At 40.5% G+C, this 26,959-nt stretch overlaps 1 protein-coding gene across 5 annotated transcripts in view; it reads left to right on the forward strand.

Annotated features, from left to right (window-relative positions):
- sfmbt2 (Scm like with four mbt domains 2) overlaps window positions 1-26,959 on the forward strand; it is a 197,079-nt gene that overhangs the window by 52,098 nt on the left and 118,022 nt on the right. For all 5 annotated transcript variants that reach the window (XM_041202509.1, XM_041202513.1, XM_041202510.1 and 2 more), the window contains 2 exons: window positions 18,243-18,331; window positions 18,635-18,881. In XM_041202509.1, the coding sequence (XP_041058443.1) occupies window positions 18,243-18,331; window positions 18,635-18,881 (336 nt within the window). The remainder of the gene's footprint in view (window positions 1-18,242; window positions 18,332-18,634; window positions 18,882-26,959) is intronic.

The following is a 26,959-nucleotide window of genomic DNA, read 5'->3' on the forward strand; positions in this document are numbered from 1 at the left end:
TGCAAAATGGATAGCTCATTCCCCATTCCCTGCTTTGTGCTTCCACCTAATACCAATTTCACCCACAAAATGTCAATGCTTCTGCTATTAGAATTTTAGGCCATTTGTGTTTTGGGTGGTTGGGGTGGTGGTGCGGGGGAGGTGCAGACATTTTCATAAATTTGTTCAGTGTTTGTATAACTTATTCAAGTGCAGATGATGAGATAAATTTTGCTTCCCTTTACTCTTGAGTACTGAGTCAGTGATGCTCTGAAAAGAAAAAAAAATCTAGATTTTCCTCCTGAATTACCAACCTTATTGGGATGAAATCGGGATGACATCGCCTCTGATGCACCAAAAGCCTTCATCTTTGTTTTCCAAAAAACAGCCTTGAGGCCTGCTAGGAGCCTGCTTCACAACACCCGTTAAAGGAAGGTGGGTGATTAACCCCTCCACCCGATTGTCCCCTCAAATCCATCTCAAATAATTAGTGGCAGAAAAAGCTGCTGCAAGGTATTTGGTAGATATCACATTAAGGAGGTTTTCTTTGTAATGCTGAAGATTGGTGTTTCTTTGCCTAAACTACTTTTATAATACTTTAGGCATTGAGTGAGGATTTCTACTTTTACTCAACTCTGTTCAATGTGCTGCATTGCACTTTAGATGTGGGTTTCTCAATGAGAACACCTTTATTTTGATATCAGAAAAAGAGGAGGAAATCATGGAGATGGCTGGGTTGGAGGCCCTTAGTCACGAAATGTATCTCCTTCCTACACGTAGACACTCATTTATCAAGGTTTATAAACCAAGAAGATTTTAACATGGATATCACCACAGCAAGGAGGAGGGGAAGTGGAACAGTAGAGTCAGCAATCTACTGCTAGAGTAAGGAAAACACGATAGCCCAGCATTTTCAAGAAATAAAACTTAAGTCACATGGTGACATCCCTTCGGACCGTACAATTAATTCCTCCTCAGTGGGTGACTGTGCTTGTGCTTATACAGATCCAATACCATGATGAAGTTAATGAGCCAGTGGCAACATCTGTAAATCTGAAAATACTCAAAGTCATTGGAGTGGGTGACCTCCCGTCCCCAAGGCATTCTTATGATGTGAAAAAATTTGAATAGCTGATTTAGCTGTGCACAATGTGACACTCGCTCTTGAAGAAATAGCTGAGTGTAATGGTACTGCAATACTCACATGAGGCTGAAGCTAGAGATCATGAGCCGTGTCCAGCCTTTAGCAATCTTATTGGCAACACATCTCCAACCTCATCCCTTTTTGTGGTTTCTCCTGTAGACATTCCTATATTATGTCTAATGCTTCCAATTCTTGCAAATTCAGTATTGATTCTTCCTAGTTTTTCTTCAGTGATACTGGTTATATACCAACGTTTTTTTGGAGGGTTATGGAGACATGCCTCTATATGACGTTATGTGAGGTTATGCATGCTATGATGAGAATTGAAGATGCCTTGTCCCTTTAATAAATGAAACACCCTTGAGGATCAGCAGTAATCTTTGTCTGCAATGTGAGTTGAAAGACTGATTTTGAGTAAACAACATGTTAGAGTGTTTGGAGAAGCTAACCTTTGTAATATAAGGTTTCCTGATGCCCAGCTGTTGAGAGAAAGATATTATAGAAGGTATAGGAAGATGAGTAAAGCAGTATGTGGGAGAGGATGTGTATTGACACCAGAATCTTGTCTTCCTTTGGCCATCCTTTGTGAAGTTATTGAATTTCTTCCTCTATTGTGTGATGATTAATGGAGCAGTACTGACCATCTCTGCCACGCCCCATGGACAGTCTGTATTATCCTTCATTATGGAGCCTCCAGCTCTCAGTAACAACAAATAGTCCCTTCTGGCAGCAACAACCCACAGATGAGTCGTAAAATCTGGGTATCCTTCCAGCTGCTGCCAAGCAAGGGTTGCTACTGTTTCTCCCATCCTGCTGAAAAATAATGTTGCCTTTTAAATATTGTATTTCCATCCCGCCTAGTGATGCTATGTGAACTAGGGCAGATTTCCTTTCTGATTGAGGATTCTGGATAGACCAGAATTTTATTGCCCATCCCTAATTGCCCTGGAGAAGCTGGTGATGAGCCATCTTCTTGAACTGCTGCAGTCCATGTGGTGTAGATATACCCGCAGTGCTGTTAAGGAGGGCATTCCAGGCTTTTAATCCACTGACAGTGAAGGAATGATAATATAGTTACAAATCAGGATGATGTATGGCTTGGGGGGGTTGTGGGGGGGACCTTGCAGTTGATGGTGTTCCCATGCATCTGTTGTCCTTGCCCTTCTAGGTGGTAGAGGTCACGTGTTTGGAAGGTGTAGTTGAAGGAACCTTGGTGAGTTGCTGCAGTGCATCTTGTAGATCATCCACACTGCTGCCATTGTGTATTGGTGGCAATGCCAATTGAAGCTTTTCAAAAAGATCTCTTGAAGTCATGCAGGAAGTGCTGTCTTCTGCACCCACAAAGCTGTCCTGCAGTCCAAGATCTTTTTAGTTATGTGCAAAAGGGCAGTGGTCCCGTGTATGCCGGAAATCTGGTTCCTGAAGTGTGACCAGAGGTAAGATGCAACCAAACAAAAAGTATATGCAGCAAACTGGCAGCAATGAGTATGCCAGAGACCCATATAAGCACAAGCACATACACTAGATTTGCCACAAGACAAAGTGAAGATGCAGAGTGGAAAGATCTTCAACCAGAAAATGAGCAGGTTTTCCACACTGTCAATGTGACATGTGTGAATGACGTCAAACAGTTAGAAGCCTTTATTGCTAACAACATATTCACAAAGAAAAGTGGCAGATACATGCTCACAGCCTAAGTCAACATGGTAGCATGTGCGAATATCCCACCACTGCTATCATGTTGTATTTTTATTTGTTTAATACAAACTTACTAATCTTGCACAGGACTGGTAAACTAAACGTAGGTTCGGTTTATTTGAAGGTGTTGTACAGGATTGCTCAGCAGACAGATTTACTATAAAGATTCATCTGAAAATACAACTGCAATTCCTTGTATACCACATGCTGCTAGTTAAACTGAAAGCTACACTGAACAGGGGTCTGCTGGGCACATGGTTTACATCCTGGCTACTTAGTCATTAGCATATTCTCTCTGAAAGTGATATCACAACAGTGGATGCCTGGAACTCACTGCCTGAAAGAATGGTAGAGATAGAAGCCCTCATCGCATTTAAAATAGCGGTTGGATATGCACAAGTGCTGTAACCCACAAGGCTGTGGATGAAGAGCTGTAAAGTGGGATTAGGCTGGGTAGCTCTTTTTGGCTAGCAAAGACAGGTGCTGAATGGCCTGTTTTCTGTGTCAGGAATTTGTGATCCCACAATACAGTAAAGAAGGAGGCCATTTAGCCCATTGTGCCTATGCCAACTGTTTACGAGAGCTATTCAATTAATCTCACTGCTCTGTTCTTTCCCCATTAGTCCTGTATTTTTTCCCTTCAAGTATTAAGTAGTACTAAGTACTACTGATGAAAGTGCACACTTGTTAGAATTAAGGTGTTTTGATTTTGTATAACTTATTGAAGAAAATACATCACAATTTAATTTCTTTATAAAATGCAAGTATAACAGTTGATACTAGTTTGACATTCATGTTATTGGAAATGTCTCTTTTAAGTGGTTTAGGGCTGAAAATAGTTTTCGGTTATAGTGCAGAATGGGGGATAACGATTGAGTGCAATAGAAAATAAAATCTGTTGTATGTTATGTTGTTCCCAAGGACCAATTTCGCACTCCTATTTTTCAAACCAAATGCACTCATATTTTTAAACATCAAACAATGCAGATAAAGAAAAATGTATTACATCAGTATGAACTGATGTCAGAGCTTGGACTATGTCACTAATATTGTAAGCAGGTAAGGATAGGAGCTGACCTTTTTGGGAAAAGTTCAATAAAAACTACTGTTTGGTGCTGTCAGACACTGATCAGAAAACCTAAAAGCAGCGAGATCATTGATTGACACAGTAGGGACTTGGGATATTGTGGCTGAATCTATTTTGAGACCAAATGACAGCTCAGATCATTATTCAACTGAGTTGCAAATTCAGCAGATTTATCTCAGCAATGATAGAGATGTACTTTGGTTTTGTGAGTCTAGAAATTATTTGTGTCAATTATAGAAATATGTTTTCAAGAGTGGGTAGTTTCTGATAAGAATACTATGTAGCTGATCTTTGACTGAAAGTGGCAATTTTTAAAACCTGCATGAAGGGTTTCCTTAATCTCTCTTAAATGAATTGAAAACTAAGGAGGTTTTGAAGGCTTGAATAGATCTGTGTGTACACAGGTGCAGTACACTGAATATTAACTTAATGAAGGAAATCTGAGCACTCTCTACATTGCCTTACCTAGCAACAATTTTTTGCAAGTTCACCAATCATGTCACTTGGACTCACAAACCTCTTGTTCTGGCGTGCTCACCTAAAGGCTCTAGGAGATAAATTATGTGGCAGTGTTGTCATGTGGCCCAGTCAGCAGTGCTGGTGAAGAGGCTTACTTGTGCTAGGGGAAGTCTCAGCGGCTCATTGTGTCACAGTTACACTGTTAGAAAAATATGGGAACCTTTAGAGGCTCCTTTGGATGATTTTGTGATGTTAGTGCTGAATCAATAAAAATAATTTCAATGACAATGCATAATGTTACATACCCAGAAAACATTATGGATCAAGCACTTGATATACTATTGAGTCATTGGAACGTTTGCATTATATAAGGGTCATGGTAAGACCTGGAACTAGGGTTTCTCAGGCCTGCTAAAAGCAAAATGTAAAATTGCTGAGGTTTGCTAAGAATGTTCACCAAGAAGTCCCACTTACATGCTGTCAGATGGGCGTAATGTAGAAGTGCTGATGTGCATCAGAATGGCCCAGCTTCTATCCATAATTTGAGCTTAGCTGATCTGGGGGCAGCAGTAGAAATGCTACGTAGAGGCGGTAAGCCAAGGCTGGGGCAGGGGAAAAACTAATCCTGGGGCTGAATTATAGAAGGGCACCATAAAATCATGCCCCTGGTTCCTGTTCCTCATCTTTGTTCAGTGAAAGCTGCTCAGAAGTTAATGTGGATGTTGAAAGACCACCCTCTGAGCTCGTAGATGGAGAATATAAAGTAACAACATCAACTCTTTCACAAAAAAATAAATTCCAAGCAATATATCAAGTATTACCTATTATGTGCCACATTATTCCATAGGTACCAGCAGTCCCTTTAGTACTTTACTCAAGGAGCCTTTGGGAACTTAGGAATTGCTAAATGAGAAGACCGTGGTCCAGCTAGTTCACTTGTAATATTACAATAATAATGAAGTTGTTGATCATAGCAATCAATCTCGATTTAATTAGTCCAAAACAGATCCAGAAATGACAGAAGAGTGGTGAGAGCTTTGTCGGTCCAAAGTCACATGCTTTTCCCTAGCACGCCACACTTGCCATATGTCACTTCTCAAATTACTGAGTACTGTATCCCAAAATGCTATTTTCTGAAAAAAACATGTATGTAATTTTGCACCACATGCCATGTGAAATCAGGGGTTTTGTGACAGCAAGTTGTTTAACTGTGCATAACATCACATTCATTCAATTCAGCTGAGTCAACAGATCAGCAACAATGCTGTGGGACACAGTCGTTAATAATAAGTATATTTGGATTTTGGTTATTAATCTCTAATGGGGACTGTAATTTGTACGTCCACCTGCCTTAAGGATGATTAGCAAGTAGTGCCCCATCTCGGGTCAGAAAGGTTCCCACAAGCACATGACAATTTTTGTATTCTGGTGTCATGTATATGGGAATTAAGGTGCATTTGTCTCCATGATGTGATTGCTGGTCTCTGATTCATAAAATTATTTTGGCAAGTAAATAAACATATTTTACTTTTTCTCACTTAGTGCTACATTTGGCAATACTGAAGGCACAATAGGTGATAAGTCTGTAATCAATAGTAACTTGTACTTATAATAAGAATAATAAGAACAACAAGCGTTGAAAGTGGCTGAAGTTCCTCCCTGGAGTAAATTACTCTTAATTACTTTCACTTGTAAAGAAAAATGAAAGTTGTAAAAAGGTTTTGAACATGTGGCAATGTTTGCCCATTATCCAAATACCAGCTGGGTCTGGCAGGCAGAAAGTGGACCAGCTGTGTGTGACACTTCATTGTCATTCATTGTGCTCCTACTTGCTGTAATGGGCTATAATTCACTGATAAGTATATTGCTTCCTGAAATGAACCATATGTGTGAAAATCTCCAAATTTCTGTTGAGGTGATTATCTATTTTTTCTTCTCATTTTAGCTAACAGATCAGTGTTATGCTGGTTGCAATCTTTCAGCTGCACCAAGCATTTCATTAGCACATTATTTGTCTACAAAATGGTTGGTTGTCCGGAATGGTAAAAATTTAAATTAAGATTATGTCCCATTTTGATCTGTCACTTATGCTTCCACAACAGCATTTCTGTAATGGATTTATTTTTAATAGAACTTCATTGGTGCAATCAGCACACTGTGGCAAAGATATTCAACGACAAGGGACCTAATTACTGGGATTGTGAAGCTTTGTAGGCTAATCTGTGCCTGATTGCTGAGCTACCATTTAAAATGCTTGCTACTTCTGTTATTGAATGGCAAATCTCTGTTGAATACCCTGCTGTATGTCATTCATCTGGAATGAATAGGCAGAAGATGCAAAGCTTTATATATCATCCTTCACAACTAGTTGTTCATTGAATGTTTCAGCCAGCATTTTCAAGATCTGTGTTTTGCCTTTTCCTCACCTACTTGATAGGCCTTTCATTTTAGAGCTTTGTCCCAGGCAAATGTTTACTTTGGACATTGGACCTAATCTCTTCCTATCATTATGTAATGAACAACTGCATTTGTGTAAATTCAATCATGTTAACAGTGAATCTTGCTATGTCTTAATATGCTTGAACTGTAATAGATTTTTTTCAATAAGTAATCATTGTTACTTTATTAAAATTTTATTGGACAAACCCATACCGTGATCTGTGACCACAGTGTAATGAAATATAAAGTGAAGACATCAAAATGTGTAATACTGCTTTGAAAGAGTGAGTTTAAGTTTATCAAACTGCAGATTGCAGACTTATTTAGAAAATGCCCTGCTGAGGATTATTTTTTTATATATGCAGTGAGACGTTACAATTTGTAACACATTGCCTGAAAGGGAGATAGAAACAGATCCATTAGTAACTTTCAAAAGAAATCGAATATATATTTGAAAATAAAACCCAGTGATATCTTAAACCAAAAACCTGGGCACTTTTGCTTATTAAGAATCTGTGACCGCTGTTACCACAGCAGTAGACAAGACGAGCCTTTACAAACTGAAGGCTATATTTTTTTTCTATCAGTCAACTATACGGTATTCATTAAGTGTCCTTGTGGGTTAGAAGCTACTTCTGTTACTTTAGGAAAATATTACTTTGATTTGCAAGTTATCATGACAAAATCTACACTGCATCCGTAGGAAAGAGCTTTCTCTATCATAAACCTTTTAGTGTGTATAAGGAACTCTTGAGATTATGAAATATTGATTAGTTTTTATGGGAAAAAGCATTGAAAAATAACAGTACTTCTGATGACCTGTCTCAATGTTTCCTAACTTGTAATATTGAAGAAATATTGAGTTATGTTCAGGGCTGTAATATATTGTATAAACTTGTCTATAAACTGGAACTTTAAAGATGATAATACTTAACCCCAATTGAACCTTTTTGTTTGGGAAAATGATCTTTTACGTTTACTATTTCATAATATTTGTAAAAGGTTTCTGTAAAATTTATGCTAATTTGAAAGCACTTAGGGCCATTATTGGGAATGAATGTTAAAAAGCTTTTTTTTGACAAAAATGGGAGTAAAAGACTTCCCCTTAATTCAGAGTATTATACTGATTCCACTTTTCTTTACCCTATTACCACAAAACAAAACAAAAAATACCAATGTCACTCTTACTGTTAAACAAATAACAGAGGGACGAGCCTAACAAAAGTTTCATGATATCTTACTGCACAGAAGGAGGCCATTTGACCCATCATCCCTGTTGTGGTACATTGAAAGAGCAATGCAATCAGTCCCACTGCCCAACACTTTCATCATCGTACATATTTTTCCTTTCAAATATTTATCCAATTCCCTTTTGAAAATTGTGATTGAATGTACTTCCACCATCCTTTTTCAGACAGTGCATTCCAGATTATTTTGAATAAAAGCAAAGTCCTGTGGTTCACTTGTCTATTATTTTAAATATGTGTCCTCTGGTTATTGACTCTCTCAGTAGTGGAAACAATTTCTTCTTCTATGAAACCCCGTCATGATTTTGAACATCTCTTTAAATCTTCCTAAAACTCTTCCCTTAACCGTCTCAGCTCTAAGAAAAATCCCACTTTTTTAGTCTTTACATAACTGAAGTCCCTCATCCCTAAAATTACTCTGGTAAATCTCCTCTGCAACCTCTCCAAGGCTTTGGTACCCTAATGTGTGGTGTCCAGAATTGGGCACAACACTGTAGCTGGGGCCTGCCCATTGATTTATAACACTTTAGTGTAACTTCCTTGCTTTTGTACTCTGTCTCTATGTATGAAGCCAAGTATCCCATATGCTTTTTTAGCAGCTTTTTTTCAACTTGTCCTGCCAGCCTCAAAGTATGGTAAAAGTTGGATATGTTTTATAAATGAAATAATAAGTTGGGGAAATAAAAATAGTTAATAGTGCTTATACAAGCTTTGTGAGGGAATGAGTGAAAAGCTTAGCAAATGTTCCTAAGAGAACTTAAAGGCTCCCTGTTGCACTGTGCAGTATTATTTCTGCAGCACTAAAATGAATAATTAATCCATTTGGTAACACAAGGTCTGGGCATTTTGAACCAAGTACACTGCAGTGCTTTCTGTCCACCAGATATAAATTGTACCTTTATTCCTCTGCACCTCCCAATAATGATAGTTGCAGCCCTTTTGTAAGATTATGTGACCATGAATGCTTTATATAAGGTTGTTCAATTCAGTTTGGTTTTGATATTCCTGCCTTTGAGTATTTTATCCCTGTTGGAATCTATGCCATATTTTGTATTCATTCAGATGCTTCCCTAAATTATGAACAGCCTGATTGGTAAAAACGATTTACTAAAATGAAATTGAGAAGAAATAGTTAAACTAATATCCTGTCTGATTATGGTAATTTTGGGGACGTTACATTGTGTTCTGTAGTGTTGTTCCACTGCATTGTGGTGTTTGTTCATGTCCGTATGAATGGGTTGCGGTAACTGGACAAGTAAGGAGCCACCTTACCTTGCCAGGTGTCATTTGGTACTATTCTTGCACTCTCTGGATTAGTGCATGTTCTCATTTTGCATAATAATCTGGCCAACTTCCTCTGGAGGATATAGCTTCAGCTTCCAAGCTAACTGCAGCTGCCTTTTCCAATGCAAGTGATGTATTCCCCTCTGAAGTTACCACCCTTACCCTCTCAAAGTTGCTACTTTCTTTATTGACAGTAAATTGTGCAGAGTTAGTGGAAATATTTGAGTGGATGTACAATGGAAATTGGAATCTTCTTGATTTGGTTTTGTTGATTTGAGTCTCTTTTTTTGTGCAACAAGATTCTAACTGTCAACTTGCTTTGAATAAATTTGAAAATTTGTCAACAGTATATTAGTAGCTAATATTTTCTTTCTGTCAAGTAATCATTCTAGACACATTTCATTTAAATACCTGTGATTTCCTCATCAGAAAATACTGGAGCCGAAAATTTGCTCCTGTCCAGACTATCATCTTCCTCTCTTGTGCATGTGACAGATGGCGCTATGCATCAGGAGATAGCAGCAGAAATAATGCATTTGGAGAAATTATAGCATATAGAACTTTCTCCTTTGTGGAATTTGGACACAAAATGTCGTAAAATCTTTGTATATCTCATGTTAACTGACCTTGTTAATGCCTTTGTATTTACAATGGTAGCTCAGTGTTTGTGTTTGAATGCCAGAAATGTCTTTTCACCTCAGTTAATTTATCACAAATATGTTTCATTGAATATTTTTCCCAAAATTTTATGCATTGATGGAGTAAAATGTTTTCCTATTTGCAGGACCACATTTGATGCCATTAATGTTTTGATATAGTCGTATGCACATGTTATATATCTTAGAATTTGAGCATTCTTTGTTCGTGTCCATGTGGATGGATTGGGGTAACTGGGCAAGAATGCAAAGGAGCCATCTTATCTTGCTAGGTGGGTCATTTGGCACTATTCTTGTGCTCCCTGGATAAGCGCATGTGCTCATTTTGCATATTAGTCTGGCCGACCTCCTCTGGAGGATATACGTTGTCGTGTTTGCCACAGGTCTTCTAGAAGGAGTTCCAATTGACTCCTACCTTTAATTTATAGATTGAGCCTGAATAGCCTTTTGTGACTAACATATGGTCTACAGATGCACATGGATATCTATATTAACTAAAGGTTATTAAATTGCTAATTTCTGTTAATTATATTAATAAATTCATAAGAAGGCAATTAGTGCTTTAAAAATATCATTTCTTTTAATATTCCAGTAAGGGCATTTGCTAACGAGTCACCAGTTGAATATGAATCAGTTTCAATATGTCAGTATATTTAAATGACTATGTTAAGCTTCACTGAGTAAATCAAGATAGATGGAAGTGGGCCAGTAGCACTTAACTAGAACATAGTGGAAGTATAGTGGAAGTATTGTCTTATTATTTAACTTTAGTTAATTTAGTTGGATTCCATTTAACAAGCTTATGTTAAAAATCTATGTCATTGTGAAGATTATTTGATATGAATATTGAAAGTTGAGTTTCCTTTAATATTTTTAACATTTTACATTTTAATTTTGGGACATTGTCTGATTTACAATATTTTAAATTACTTACTGTAGATGGCGGCATAAAGGTTGACCTTTAAAGATTCGAAAAATCCTTCCAAAAATGAGGGTCGACTTTTATGCTGCGTATAAAATGTGAACCGCCAGTTTGGTGCAGGAAGACCCATTTCTATTCGTCGGTGGCCATGTGCAGTCTGCTCTGTGTGAACGAGTCTTAAACTATGTGAATGAGTCTTAAACTGCCACACATCATGGTGCATGGCCTGCTTGATCCTGTGCACCAACTTATATGGCGAGTATACCATAAACATATATTTCTGAGTTGAAAAATTGATGCCAACTCCTAAGCCCTGTACGGAGATTTATTAGCTGAAAAATGGGTGGTCAACTTATATGCTAAATATAGGCCTAAACGTGTATTTTGGCGCTGAAAAACAAGGTTGACTTACAGTCCATATGCTAGTTAAAATAGTAACATTGAAGTTCAAGTCCGTTCATTTCTTATTATCCAAAAGTTTCAGGTCTTGGGGAAGTACCAAACATTTGCTAGGTGCTTTCCACAGCTGAGATGAAACCAGTACTTGTCATCTGGAACCACTCTGTGGAAAATTGCAAGAACTATAAAGGAACATTATCATACCTTTGCTAATGTGTCACTTGCTTCTTCTGTCTGCTTCAGAATGGTCCATAGGATTTGAGAAGAATAAATGAAAAAGTTTAATCGTTACTGCTGGCAGCTCTAGGAAATTTCAGGATTCTTGGGCCAGTCCGTTTGTGGTAAATTTTAATTCATACCCTATGTCTTCAAAGTCTATGGGCTGGATTTTACGGGCGCCATTTTCCCCACTGACTAAAAAGTCGGTAGGGAGCCAGCCCATCAAAAAACCAGTTTCCCCACAGCCATTTTATGCTGGAAGCAGCATTAATTGCCTAAGGGCGAGACTTCTGCCCCCATCCAGGGAGGAAGTTCTGCATTAGAGATCTGCCAACCAACCTGATTGACTGACCGGCAGCTCTATAGTCCCAGCAGCGCCAGGTGCAAGTTATGGCCACTGCGAATACAAGCAGTCCCCGAACAAGAGGACGTTATGGAGCCAGACTTCAAGGTATATCTAGGGTATCAGCAGGGCATAGTTAGCAGACCCCAGCGAGGGGGTTGGTGGAGGGCTGGGTTTGAGAGGCGGGCAAGTAGGAGGATTAAAGAGGGGGTGTAACTTTGAGGGAGAGGTGTGTCTCTGATGGGCACAGGGACCCCCAAAGGAGGTTCCCCCTTATCCGGCACCAACTTTTGCAGTAAAAGCTGTCAGGTTACTCATCTGGTGTGGGCTTCCCTCTGTCATGGGTAAAATAGCAGTGAAGGTGGAATGAGTTAATTTAGTGGCCATTAAGTAGCCACTTGAAGGACTTATAGGCTCAAGGTTGGGTGGGCTGCCTTATGCCTCCCCACCCACCGTAAAATGGCAGATGGGGTTGGCTGGGAAGGCAACACTGTATTTCACAAGCACCCCCCGCCCCCACCATACCCCCTTCCCCCGCCTTCAAACCTGAGCCCTTTCTAGCCCTTTGTCAGTGGCAAGGACTTACAAAGTTCAGGCTTCTGTGATGCTGGAACAAACTTAGTTTCATGACTTTACTTCTACTTAATATGCTCTGTCCTAACCTTTCTGTAACTATTTGCAAATAAATTTAAAGGTTAAATTCTGACAACCATTCTACAGATGGAACTGAGAGTTTGCCATCAGGTATTGACACTGAGCCCGTCACAAACTATGAGGTTATCTAATTTACATAAGTTCATGCATGCATCCATACTGTGTAACGAACCTTGTAATGCCTCAGATACATATGGGAATGAGGTTGGGAAATAGATCGGATAAAAGTTGCGCCCTAGATTGGCCATGAAGGGAGCCTGGAGGTTTGATGGGTGGGTCTTGGAGGAAACAGACTTGGTGTAGTGGCATGATGTGAAACACGTTGCTGCCGAAGAGAGTAATGGCAGTACATAAGCAACCAAGGTGACAATGATGATAAATGTGGTGTACTTTAGGAAGTCTGAGTGGGACCTGCATATTTTTGTGATGGAGATATGGATCAGAATGTTAGATCTGTCTGGGGCCAGGGCTAGAGACCTGCCAAGAGTGTAATATGGACTATGTGTTAGGCTGGCTACCTCCTTGAACCTTAGGACTTCTCTGCAATGCAGGTAAAAGTTAATAATCTCAGAGAAGCCAGACTAAGCTGGCTGCTCCCCTTCCTGACCCTTTCCTGCAGTTTTCTTAAGTGTGTAGTATCTCATATATTACCCTCGCATTGCTAGACAATTTGGTGTGACTTGACAGGGATGAGTGGATGCTCTGTAGATGTCAACCCCGGCTCCCTGACTTGCAGATTCAGAATTCTAGGATCCTGATCAAAAAAGGATGCTAGTTGAATTGAAAATCCAGCCTGCTAAAAACATTTTAGTCACTTAGTGCTTTGATTTTTTTTTTGCTGCAATATGAGATGGACTAGATATTTGATAAGATCTCATTTTTGCCAGTGTCAACTTCTCTGGACTACCAGAGAAACCTCATCATGAGTAATCTCATCGCCTTTTGCTAGTGATGAAGAACAGGTCGTAATACAAATTCCATTTGCAATTGTACAGTATTATACATTTAAAACGGTACTCAGATAGAAATTGCTTCATAAGAACAAAGTCAATTATTAAGAGAATAACCTGTTTTCATTTCTCCTGTTGTGCAGAGAAATATGGATGAACAAGGAGGATATCTGATTTATTGATTTCTACTCAATAGCATGTATTTGTATTCATGCCTCAACTTCTATATAGCTAGTAATGCAGTGCTGACCATGGCTGTGGATGGTTAAGGCAAACCTGTCAATCAGTCCTGGGACAAAGATAAAGAGAGTAATAAAGTAGTGGATTAGTAATCCTTGTACAGTACAGTCTTGTTTTCCATACAGCTTCAAGTTTGTAGTACCAACAAACTAATTTATTAAACTCATGCTTGGATAAAAGAACTTGCATTTATATAGGTCTGCACATGTATGAAAGTCTATACATTCTGTCTTACATCTCTCTGAATCACTTACTCAGTTTACAGATGTTCAGAGGCCACTGGCCTTTTAAAATATTTCAGACAAGACCATATTATCTTCCCTTCCAAATAGCCTCCTGCTGTGAATTATTTTTCCCCTACTGGTGACATTCAATAGCATTTCATCAACACTCTACTGTGTAAGCAGCTTATTGTCAATCAGAAATGTATGTTTTTCCCAAGTTATAAGGGCAAATGTGTTTTTAAAATTATTTTTGAAATAATCTGTAGATTTTCTCCAACTTCTTTTATATTTAGGTTCAGTACAAAAGTGAAGGACAAAATGAAGAAATACCTTTTTGTTTTGTTTCAACGTGTAATATTGCAGAATAAGTTAATAGGAAAACCAATATGTTGGCAAAATGTGATGAGATACCGCTAGTACTTCTTGGTTACAATAATGTAATTAGATTTTTTTTTTTGCTGTAATAAGCTTTCTATTATTTTATTCCACCCTCTTTTTTTTAAAATGTTAAATATAATTTGATGGAGAGTTAACTTAAGTACTTATCTCTCTATTTAACTTCATCTGTAGGTAGAGTGCTCATTGGCTGTTTAACTTGTCATTGCACTGGATTCTTGAGGAAATTAGTGGCTGTGTTTGGAATGGGGGCCGTGTTCTGAAAAATTGAAACTAATTTTGTTTCTGTTTAAGAGCAGCTGACAAAACTTTATTTCTAAAATGACAGTTTATGAATGCATACATTGTGTAGGTTAAAGATCTATTACAGACAGCCTGAACTTTTAATGCCCTATAAAGTATTTTGCCAAGGACCAACATTTTGGTTGGTGATTAAATGACTGACTTATTAATTTTTGGCCAGAGGGCTAGGACTGTTCGCTACATGGGATGCAATTTTCGGTGCCCATTGGCGTCGGGCTTCATGGTGCACATGAGTTGACAATATGACAGGATGGCCAAAAATTGGTTTCACGCCGTTGTGAAACCAGTTTGCAATTGACCGCTCCACTCATCAGTGGCGAGCCACATTTCTTGTGGCCGCATGTCGGGAATTTCATTTTAATACATCTGCATATCATCAAAAGTTGGGAGGGAGGAGGGTGTGATGGGGAGAATACGGCAACTCGGGAGCTAAGTGTAAGCGAAGGAGTCCAGGCCAGGAGGAGGAAGGAGTTAGGGGGCAGAGTGAAGTGCGGAGGGAGGGAACGTGCAAGGGAGGGATTTGTGGAGTCGATGACTGCCTCCTAGAGAGCAAAACGAGGGTGGGTATGATAGGAGGGAATGGTGAGAATGAGAGACGGCACCATGGGAGGGTAAGGGTGCGACGGGAGCAGAAAGGACGGCGAGGGTGCTTGGTGGGGACTTGGAGGCAGACATGAACCCTGGGGGTGCGAAGGAGGTGGTCAAGGAGGTCAATGTGGATGGGGGTGGGATTCAGGGGGAGGTAGAAGACGTGCTCGTTCACCTGGATATCCCAGAAAGAAAAGGGTTGAGGCTGGTAGGTGATGGTGGGGAGTGGAAGGTGATGTTGGGGGTGTCGAAAGTGATGGGAGAAGGCAGTGGGTGACTGGTGGAAGGGAAAGGACAGGGGAGCTGAAAACAAAATTTACCAGTACCATTTTGTAAAATTGAAAGTGAAAGGAGCCTCGTGTTGGGCGGGAACAGGTGCTGCATGGAAATGTGATCAGTGGGTGGGCAGAGATGCAGGTTAACTTCAGATGAAGAACTGAAAGTGAACCCCAGCAGGCAGCATTGAAAATGCTCAGGATATTGAGGTGAGTGTGATGGAGGAAGGATCTATGTGCATGGGAGAGTGCTTGCATGAGGCTCCGAAAGGTCTTGCCCCACACACACTTCTCCCTCCAGAATCATTCGTGGGCCGGCTGCATGTATCTGAATGCTAGTTGGGGGGATGCAGGGGGAGGAGTTGCGAAGCCTATAAATGAAACTGAAAGACACCATTACACATTATTCAGTGAAAGTGAGTATAATTTAAGATGATAAAGTGACAAAATGTACTCACCTGTGCAATCACTTGAAATCAGAAATTCTTAACCTTTCTAGACCTAACACTTCCAGGTGCTGCCCTAACATATGCAGCAGGGGATGAGGCAGTGTGTGCAATGCTTGGCCCTATTGTCTGCGTCCTCTGGAGAGCCGAGGCTTTGAGGGTCCCAGCTTGCTTTGGCTGTCCTCCTGTGGGCCAGCTACTCCCTCTGCAATGACAAAGCATGAGGTTGAGGGCGTCACAGGCAAAGGGGAATTAGAGGACAGCCTTTGAGATTCTTGAGTGGATGACCCAGGGGTATCCAACTGCCGCTCCCTCCTCCCTTTGGATGCTCAAGGACCCTGGCCTGACTCCTTGAGGGCGAGCAGCACCTGGAGGGACAGCGAGGTGCCCCATTTTTCTCTCATGTTGCCACTGCAGGAACTCACCCATGGCTACCACAATGGAGCTCAGGTCTGCTTGCATCTGCTGGACCAGGGTCTCCATGGAGACCTCAATACACATACATGTGGACACCACTTCATCAGAGAGCAGGAAGATGCACTCCTCTGATTCACATGCCACTCTATTGAGGGCTTCCAACAGCTCTGCGTGATGTCCCCCTGCCTTCTGCTGAATTCCCAGGATGAGTTGGAGGGCCAAATCCAGAGGCTTGTTATCTGACTTGGACCCCACAGATGCCTCTTCCCCAGCAGTCCTCAGAGTGCCGGGGAGATCAGCTGAACTTGCCTCCTCCCACTGCAGACATGTGTCTGTGCAGTGAACACCAGATTGTGAATCCGAGCCTGCTCTAGATCTAGGTCCCACTGAGGTGTGTATCTCTCCGCTGGTGGAGGGTGTGGGTAAGCATTGTGACGGGTTTTCCAGGCTGCTTATTTTCAGCTCTTCAATGGAGGTGGTGTTCTTTTGGCTCAAGGTGAGGACCTGGATGGAGCTGAGGGACTGGTTGGGGCTGAGGGTGTCAGCTTGGCAAAGTAGAGATGATTAGAGTCAAAAGCAGGAGAGAGAGCACTTACATTTGCGTTGATAGAGGGATGATGTGGTGCAAGATCCTCATGTGGGTATTCGCCGCCAACCTCACCATTGCTGTAAACAGGGTCCACATCCTCACCAGTCAGCGCAATGGCACGCCCCTCAAAGTGAGTGAGGGGCCTAATGTGGGCCACTCCACCCTCGGTCTGGGACCTCTCCCTGCTGCTGTGAGCCAGCTTCTCCTGCATGAAAACAGATGGAGAGTGTGTGCGCAGGACACATGGCACTATGTGGAATGTTTGTGTGGTGAGCGGAGCCATGGACGTGATGAGGACATGAGCTCCAGAGAATATGAACCTGATGGAGATATGAGGGTGTACTTGAGAGTTAGTGGTGTTGTCCCTTGAGGTGTGAGTTCGCTTTGGTTGTGTGATGGGCTTGAGTGTGTAAGTTGAGAGTGATGAGAAGAGTGACTTACCCTGGTGGAACAGATGAGACCATTCATCCTTTTTCGGCACTGGGTAGCTGTCCTGTTTTTCAGGTTGTTGGTGCTGACCACCGCTGCCACTGCCAACCATGCTGGATTTGTCAACTTGATTGCTGGCCTTCATCCAGACCGGGTTTAGAGGGCAACACTGCATCCAGTGGATGCTCAAAAGAGGCATCGCTAAATCTGGGGGCAGCATGTTTCCTTCATTTGGCAGCTATGACTTTGCAGCAGCTTCCTATCCCTTAGAGTGCTAGCTCTTTGCAGGGGTGGCCTTTAAATATGGTGCCCGGTTTACTGAAGGCCTGATGTGACAGCAGGGCAGGTGAATGAGGCCACACTGCCAGTGATTTGGCGTGTTTCCTGGTTATGCATGATTAATGAGATTGGGACGATACAGCGTGAAAAGTCGCCATTGCAGCCAGCGAGTAAAACTTCCTTTTTCCCGCCTGCTACTGCACTTAGTTCAAATCTGGGACATTGAGGTCCTAGTCCTTAATATCTTTAATAGAATACATGGAGTACCTTGTCATTATTTAACCATGAATTGATTGTGTTAATATTGTGGTAGAGGGTATTTTGTCATCTACTATGTAATTACTGTACTTGAGTTTGTGTGATTAATTGTATTGAAATGAATTATGCTATTTTGATCTGTTAACCAAAATGCTGTGAAACCTGGATATTTATTCCAGTTACTTGAAACAATTTGTTATCACGTGCATAATAAATGTTCACAGTATGCTAACAGGCACGAATACCCAATAAGGTCAGCCTAAGAAGGAGAATGAATCTGTGATTGGTTCACCAGAATTTTCTTTCCTTTTCTTGCAGCAATTTGTGAGAAACATGGAGACTGGACAGAGTTTCTGATTCAGGATTTGACTGGTGCAAGGACAGCTCCTGCAAACCTTCTGGAAGGGGTAGGCATCTAAAAAATGGTCATAAAATAGACCTAGAGTATTTGTGTATTTTTAAATGTTGTATTTAAGCTAACCATGTTGCAGAAAAAGAACATACACTTAATTTTCAGCATTCTCAACTTACTGTTAGTGTAAGCTCATGATGCTAAAGTATGAAATAATCAATATGCAGAATACAATTTAAAATGAGAGATAATTGTATGTAAATGCATGCAAAATCTTGTATTTTTCTATTTGGAGCATAATTTAAAAAGATCTAACTTTTTTTTATAATGTAGATTTTTTTTCTTTCATTTCAAACAGCCATTAAGAGGAAAGAACACTGTGGACCTTATTACCCCCAAATCTCTGATTGAACTTCAGGATTCTAAAAACCCGTTTCAATACTGGATAGTCCGCGTGGTTGAGAATGTTGGTGGGAGATTGTGCTTACGTTATGAAGGATTGAATGATATTGACAAACATGACCAGTGGTTGTTTTATCTGGACTGTAGACTCCGACCAGTGGGATGGTGCCAAGAAAACAGCTGCAAGCTAGACCCACCTACAGGTATATATTCAAAGTCTGGGAAAGCGTAAAAGAGCTAATCTATAGAAGATATTCATTCAATTAAGTCTGCTGCTGAATATTATATATAATTATATAGTTACTGCATTGTAGCAGTAACTCGTGTATTTATGCTGAAAAATAGGTAAGTGGCACAGTAGCTATAAATATGATATGCCTTAAATAAAAACAGAAGATGCTGGAAAAGCTCAACAGGTCCAGCAACTTCTGTGGAGCGTGAAACAGAGTTAACGTTTCAAGTCCAAGCTGACTCTTTGGAACTAGAGAGACCTACCTCTCTCCGGTTCGGAAGAAGAGACATAATGGACTCAAAACGTTAACTCTATATCTCGCTTCACAGATGCTGCTGGACCTGTTAATGTTTTCCAACATCCACAGTATTTTGCTTTTATTTAAATGATATGCCTTTCCTGTGTTTTTTTTTAATGCTTTTCCTTCAAATAGAATGCTGCTGCATTCTGTGGTCTGTGTTATCTTACTGCCTGCATTGTTCTAAACATTTGGGATCATGGGCATTGCAATAACTAGAGGCATAAAAATTATTTAATGTAACTGGAGATTCAGTTGGACCTAATTGAAAGCTCATCAGCAGTTAATGGATTTTGATTACCAGTTCTCTTCAGATTCTATGAACAACTTGAGATTGTCATAAACTACAGGTAGATTCTGCAAATTACTTAGCACATAAATCATTCAAACTTAAAATTACATTGCAATGTAGCAATTTTTCAAAGGAAATTTGTCTAGATCCGTAATCAATCTGAACCTTGTATATTGATTCTGCTAATGTACTGTGCCATATAAATCCCATGGGATTTATATTAGCTTAGCCCCTTCTCTGACCATTCGAAGAAAGCAGTACTAAAAATCAAGAATTTTTTAAAGGAAAATGGACAAATACATCAGTTACTGAATGGTTTTTCCACATTATTCTTGACCAGGACTGGAGTACGAGCATAGGTAGATACTAACACTAGTCCAGAGTTTGGTGATTTTCCTCATTTGGCAGTTGAAAATTAAGATAGGAGATCTCCAGGTGCTCTATTATCTAACCTAAAATTGTGTCTAGTATCAAAGGCAGTTGGAACAGAGGTCCTTGTAGCGTTTTCCTTTTAAAGAGAAAATCTGCTTTGTATATTTTTAGGTATGCTAGTTAATCATCTGTGGCATTGCATAGGCTAAGCAAGATAATATAGTGTCACAGAGAGATTTGTGTTTTCTTTTTCTCGGTGATTAAAAGGTTTTGGATGTGAACTGTGTGTACTTTCTTGCCCTCAGTGTTTGTCCCAATTTAAATAATTGCAGCAGCACACTTTTTTGAGTTTTAAAATAAAAAAGGTTACTTTTATCCCACACTTACCCCGAAGGTTCAAACGCGAAGTCTGACTTGCTCGCCTCACACAAACTATCACTCACCCAAAAATTAGATGCAGATGAAGGATGAAGAAACAATACAGTGCAACTATCTTAGTCTCTGTCGTGAAAGACCTGTTGTATGTTAGAGGATTTGAAACTTTTGGTTGAAATGAAATTCTTCTAAGCAGAGATTTCTCAGTAAGCTGTGAACCTTCTTGTAGTTTAATTTCCAAGAGGTTGGTTCTTAAGTGAACTTGAAGTTGGAACAAGTTAAGGAGATCCCTTCTCCCACTTTCATGGTATTTCTGTTGATTACCTTGGCCTCTTAGTTGACTGCTCAAGGTTTGATGGTTTTCTCATGGATTCTGTTCTCTGCAGCGTTGATTCTTGCTGTTTTGAAAGGTAAACAAACATGGCTGACTCACCCATCTGACCTGCTACAAGTCCAAATTCCTTTTCCAAATAGGTTGGGTTGTCAGGTCGATAAACATCCCGTGTTTGTCATTTGACTCTTTGAAATTTATCCAGTCTGGGTTCAGATGAGGGCTCATCATAATACAATGGGAGGTTGATGGGGACCCCTTTACCTCAGCTGTGGGAATTTGTCCCACTTATAATAAAACAGGCTCTCCAGCCCTCACCTCTCACAATTTCACAATTTTTATTTACACAAGGTGAAAAGATTCCATGTGCTTGCAGTTTCTGATGTTGATACTTAAAAGAGTCTGGATGATTGGCACATTTTTATTGGCCTGTAGCATAGTTTTTCTAAAGAAAGTGGAAGGTTATGAATGAATGACTGGGTTTTCTTTTAAAGCTTTTCTTTTTTTACACATTCTACTGTCAAAATAGAATTAATTGATTCTATGTAGTATATAGTGGGTGAATGGGCATGAAAGCACCATAGCTTGGCATAGGGGGCATGAGGGGTCATAGGGAATGGGTGGGGAGCATACCTTGGCATGGGAGACACAAGGAGGACCTTTTGAACTTGCCTTTCAAAAGGTTCCCTCATGCAGACTATGGTCCATGGCCACAACACTTTGAAAAGCTGGCCGACTCCATGAAAATTGTGGAGGACTAGGATATGCCTATCCCAGCAATGGAGCTGGCCAGATCAGGAGTGCAGGGTGTGAGCTCGCTACCCAAACCAGCCCTCAGCCTTAAAAGGCATTCCTGAAAATTGGAAACCCTGGGAATGGGGTCATGAATCCAGGGATTGGGTCCTGACCGCCATTTTTAAAGTTCTGTGGAATCTCACCAATTCCGTGAAAATTTAGCCATTAACTTAACTATTTAGCTTTGTCGGAAAGGGAATCACACAAAAGCAGGCAACTAGCTTCAGGAAAATTTGCTAAATGATGCAGAATTACTAGCTGTAATATTTCTGAGTCATAATATCTTCTTTAGAACTCTAAGCTATTTCATTAATCTGTTTATTTTTGATTAGATTAATTTGTGAGATCTCATGTTTTAGTTTATAATTATTGCTTTGCATGGTATTCCAGCTCTGCTAGACAGTTCTGCCTTGCCAGCAAGCATTTATGTGCCTGTTATGCTATTATTGATTTTAAAATCGAATACATGCTCCATGTTAAAATAATTGTTATGGTTTTAGCACAGTTTGAAGTACAAAGTTGTTTATTTCTCAATCATTAAACTTATTGCTTTTCCCAAAATTGCTGCTCCTAAAAAATAAGAATCAGTTGATTGCTTAATAATGGAGGTAAATGAAGAAATGTAAAATGAACTCACTTGGTACTCCTTTGTTTCAGGAACAGTCTGTTTATTTGCTAGACCTAAGTGAATGCAGCACTGAGGAATAATAATTTATTGTGGTAGCAAATTGATTAGCCATAAAACAACAGGATTAGTTTACAGTTTTGAATGTCTTAAATCTGAGGTGGAAAGCATCCGGCACTGGAAAGAACTTGCATTATTTAATTTAAGGAAGCTGATTTATGTAAGTGTTGTTTTAAATCTTAAATTACCTCTCACGTTTGTTTGCCTAGAACCCTCTTTAGCATAGAATGGAACATAAAAAAAGCTGGCAACATTTTTTAAAATCAGTTGCATATAAGCTGGTAATTTACATAGGATGTGCCAATTTGAGAATTGATTGAGGAAACCATGTTACTTACATGCCAGCACATAAATAATCCATTTCTTTTATGTACTATTTTCCAGCAAGACAGGTGTAACCTGAATATTTGTTTGAGGAATCTTCATACATCTGTTTTTAATTACTGAACTATTAAAATTTTTGCATCTGCAAATTGCATGTCTAATAAACTTTCCTGTTCACTTTTTCCATTATAAATTTCTATGTTCACATTTATAATAAAAACTGCTTTTGTAAATTTGTCACTCTGTACTTGCAGCCTCCCGCCAGTGAGGGTGGTATAGCATCAATTTTGCATGGTCCCAGTGCCTTAGACTTTACTGCTGAGAAACTCCTATGCTCAAACCATCACTACGGGCTGTATTTTAGGAGGGTGGGGAGGGGGTAAACAGTTTCCCCCACCAACATAACCCCCCCCCCGCCCCCTTGAAGGAAAGTTGGCTAGAAGCCGACTTGCTCTGTGCAAGCCTGCCCCACAGCCATAATGCACTGCGGGTAGGCTAAATTGGCACCCCTTACTGGATAGGAAGTCCCACCCTCTGGAACTGTCGGCCAATCAGATTGGCCAGCAATTCCAGCAGTCCCAGCAGTGGCAAGAGCTCAGTAGTGGGTGCTGTCACAACTGCAGCAAAGCCCAATAGACCTCAGATTGAGGTAAGTAGTGGGTGGGTTTTGAGAGCAGGTAGGAAGGAAAGTACTATCTTTGGGAGGTGTCCCCGATGCGCTAAGGGCACATGGCCCCCGAAGATAGCCACAAGCTCAATTGACTCAATTATTTTTTAAACATGGTGGGCAAGCTGCCAATTTCAGCACCTGTCCAGCTACCATGGTATGTGGGTGAGCTTGGAGGTAGGTGGGAAGATGATGCCGGGCTGGACGCCTGCCTAATTTATATGTCTCTTCATCCGAAAACATGACCGATAGAGGTATATAAAATCCAGCCCTATATTCCAAATTATTGTAAATTGTGCTATTTAACCACCACAAGTATAAAATCAGAGAATTGTCATGCTCAGTAAAAGGCATTTCATATTCCTAACTTTAAATATGGACCGTGCTCATATGGAAGCTTCTGGAACTGCCTTTATTTATTTAAAAATAGACATTGATGAACTGTTAGGATGCCAAGGGAGTCAGCTGACCTTTGTAACTTCAACCCAGACTAGCAGGTTCTGGAAAGTTCCAAATTGAGTCAAACTAGGTGGGATTCTGTGATGACTGTCACTTTTAAGACCAGTTCAACTGAGTAGGGGTCACATGATTTGTTCAACCAATGTGTGGTTAGCATGGCAGAATAAATTCTAGGGAAGGATTTCCTAGAAAAGAAGATGGCTGTATGAGGGGCTGACTGTATACAAGCAGCCACGGAAGCTCTTGTGTAAACAAAGTTCGTTTTGTCTGACTACGAAGCCTCCCAGTGCGTGTTTCTACAGGGTCTTCCTTTGAAAGGACATGCCTAGACAGGCCTCCTTTGTGGAGTTCACACCTGTCATTGTTCAAAGCTTACTGCAAAACATAGTCAAGAGACTCCTCGACTCCTGTCTCCAGGTTTGCAATGTAACAAACGAAAGCTGATGAGACTAGTTATCCACAAGTTAAGTGTGAAAGACCACCATCTATCCTCTATGGTATTTAAATGGCCATTCACCATGTGACTAAAACTGGTTCTCTCATACTGAAGTCCTTTTACCCCAAAGGAGCCCTCAGTGAATCATACAAAATAACACCAACAAGATAGTAGCTGCAGAGAAAGGTTGTGCCACCTTTTGCCTTTTAAGAATCAAGAGGCTTAAAAGCTTTCTTTAAAAAAGCCTCCCATCCTGATTACAATGCTCCAAAATCACTTGTAAAGAAATTAAACCTCCTTACACAACAGCCGTGAGTGCCTGACTTCATAACTTGCTGAACGTCCTTCTCCTTGAAGTAGTCCTGACATCCGACCTGCAGCCATCTGAACTTTCCTGAACTAAAGTGGGAAAAGCCTCCTTCTTCACTGGGCTCACAAAGACACCTGAACTGTTAGCTATTCTTTTGGTTTAATATTTGTAGAAGTGCACTATCTTCTTTAATTGTCATCTTTCAGAGTGTGTGGTGTGTGACTGGTGTAGCATTTGGCTCTTTCGGGGTGAGCATGTGAATAAATAATTCTTTGTTTAAACCGGCGAAAGCTTCCTACTGGTACTTCTAAATTGACTGCACACTAACGGGGGTTTAGAAACACAGATCTACCTTTTCAAAACTAAAGTGTGCTGATTACAAATGGGAAGGGAAGGGAATTGGGATGGTTTCATCTTCTTCCTTGTCCATAACAGTATATAAAAATAAGATCAGTATATGTGAATCTAAAATAAGGAGTAGATACATATATCTATCTACAATAATGAAATAATCTGAACTATTATGTGCTTTGGCATGCTTATCCCTGCCTTCTAATTCCACTTCACCTGAAGGTTAGATTAAGTTTCAACACTCTGGGCTAAACCAAACCTTTAGGGACATGCTGGGAGGTGATGGGGGAGGGCATAAAATGACAGGGGTGGGGGTTAGTGTGCCCATTGCCTTTCCAACATTTTATCAGTGGCGGGAAGGTGGAGAATGGTCTTTTCACCTGAAGGTCAATTGAGGTCCTTAAGTGACCAGTTAAAGGTCACTTCAGGCCCTGACCTGCCTCCACTGGAATTTTAGCCGGCAGCAAGTGGGCCCTCGCCATGTTGGGAGATCGCCTGTGAATCTCTGAACTCGGAAGGTGTGCCTCCTAATTGGGCTCACAGATGGTGGCCATTGCTGCCCACTACCCAAATCCCCTGCTCTCAGAAACCCCGACCCCACTTACCTTGTTCAGAAGGCAGTGCTCCTGCAGCTTCTCCAGGCTAGGTGCAGTCCCAGCAGTGGCCACTGCTTCTGGTGGTGATGCTGGGACTGGCTACTTGCCCTCTCTGATTGTCTGGCAGTTCTTGGAGCTGGGATCTTGCCCTTTAAAGGGATAAGAGCCCTGACCACATCTCATTAGCCCCCTGATTGTCACAGAATCCATTTCCAAAACGGCTGAGGCAGGGTTGCCTCTGGCTTTCGGGACCGTTGGCGGGGCCACCGCCACCCCGACAAAATCCAACCCCCTATGTGCAGTGCCATAGGAGATCAACTAGCATTCATGAAAGAAATTACGTGTACTGCAGAATTAGCTGTTGAGTAAAATGTATTTTTTTACTCTGGTGCATTAATTATTTTTGGTCTGGAGAGCTGATGATGCTGTACAGTACTATGTTTTAGTCCTAAGCACTATCATTTTCTTAACTGTATAAATATGAATTGCTTCTTTACGCTGCTTATGCAAGTGTTACTGATTTGACTTTTATTTTTATGGTGATGTCCATTCTATTAAGTTACATTTAATGATTAAAAGTTTTACTTCATTCAGCTATTTTAAATATTTCAGTCACTTTGAACATCTGGATAATTTGTAAGAATTGCCTAATTTCTAACCATTATATAAAAACGTCTGTTTAATTTGGAAGCTACTATTTTGCTTGATCTTTTGTGCACTGCATCATCTAAATAATGGAGCTAAAAATGGGATAAGAATATGGGCATGTCTTATCGACTAACTTGGCCAAATTCATAGATTAGGCATCTTCATAGTGGAGTCTCCAGGTTGTGCTATTTAATGACATGATAGCTGTTCCTGATGATAACGGCAACTGGTTTATTTTCTGGTACCTTAATGGCTATAGGAGGGCAATCTATGACTCCCCTGGGCACGAGGGAAACAAGCCGTGCTACAAACCTTGGAGCTCTCTTTCTGGCTATTGGTGTTGAAAGGAAAGTTGGTGTATTAGTTGGCTGTGACAAATAGGATAATAGTGATCTGCTTGATGCAGCTGTGTACTGCAGGATGGGAGATGTGGAAAACGGCCCCTGAAACATCCTGGCAGGATTCTGAGGCAAAAGAAGTTCAGTGTCTTGGGCAGCCACTGGCTTGGGCACAACCACCTGAACAGCCAGCAGTTGGTCTAGTTGCATAGGGCAGCATAGCACTCAGTGAGTGACAGACTTTTCATGCACTGCTCCTAAGATATCCAGAAAGTATACTTGTGGTCTATGGACCCTGTAGAAGCCCCATGAGAAACCCCCTCAATTGTTGATCCACCTGTTGCTGTTGCTCCTCTTCTCCGTCTGTAACAATGAAGCAGGAATGGCCCCCAAAGATGTGAATGTAAAAGGCAAGAATAAGATCAGAAACAAACAAACTCCAAGCTCAGAAACCCTGTGGAAATCCAAAATGTACAATAGCACAAATTACTATGACCTGAGTGTCTACACTTAAATGTCGCTTTAAATCATGCTTCTTGTGGCCCTCTGAAACTAATCATGCTAGGTTTTATTTAGCAGATTGGCATGACAACAATTTTTTGTATTTAAAAACTTGTCATGTTCTTCATGACGCCATGGGACCCCATTTTGCATGTACTGTAAACTTTGTTATCCAGCGCTTTACCAATTGGAATTCCCCAGTAACCGGAATTTTTGACAGCTCAATTTGTTTTTAAAGCTGGTCATTTTAATTGTTCAGATAATACATTCT

Source organism: Carcharodon carcharias, chromosome 13 (assembly GCF_017639515.1).
Source record: "Carcharodon carcharias isolate sCarCar2 chromosome 13, sCarCar2.pri, whole genome shotgun sequence".
NCBI lineage: Eukaryota > Metazoa > Chordata > Chondrichthyes > Lamniformes > Lamnidae > Carcharodon > Carcharodon carcharias.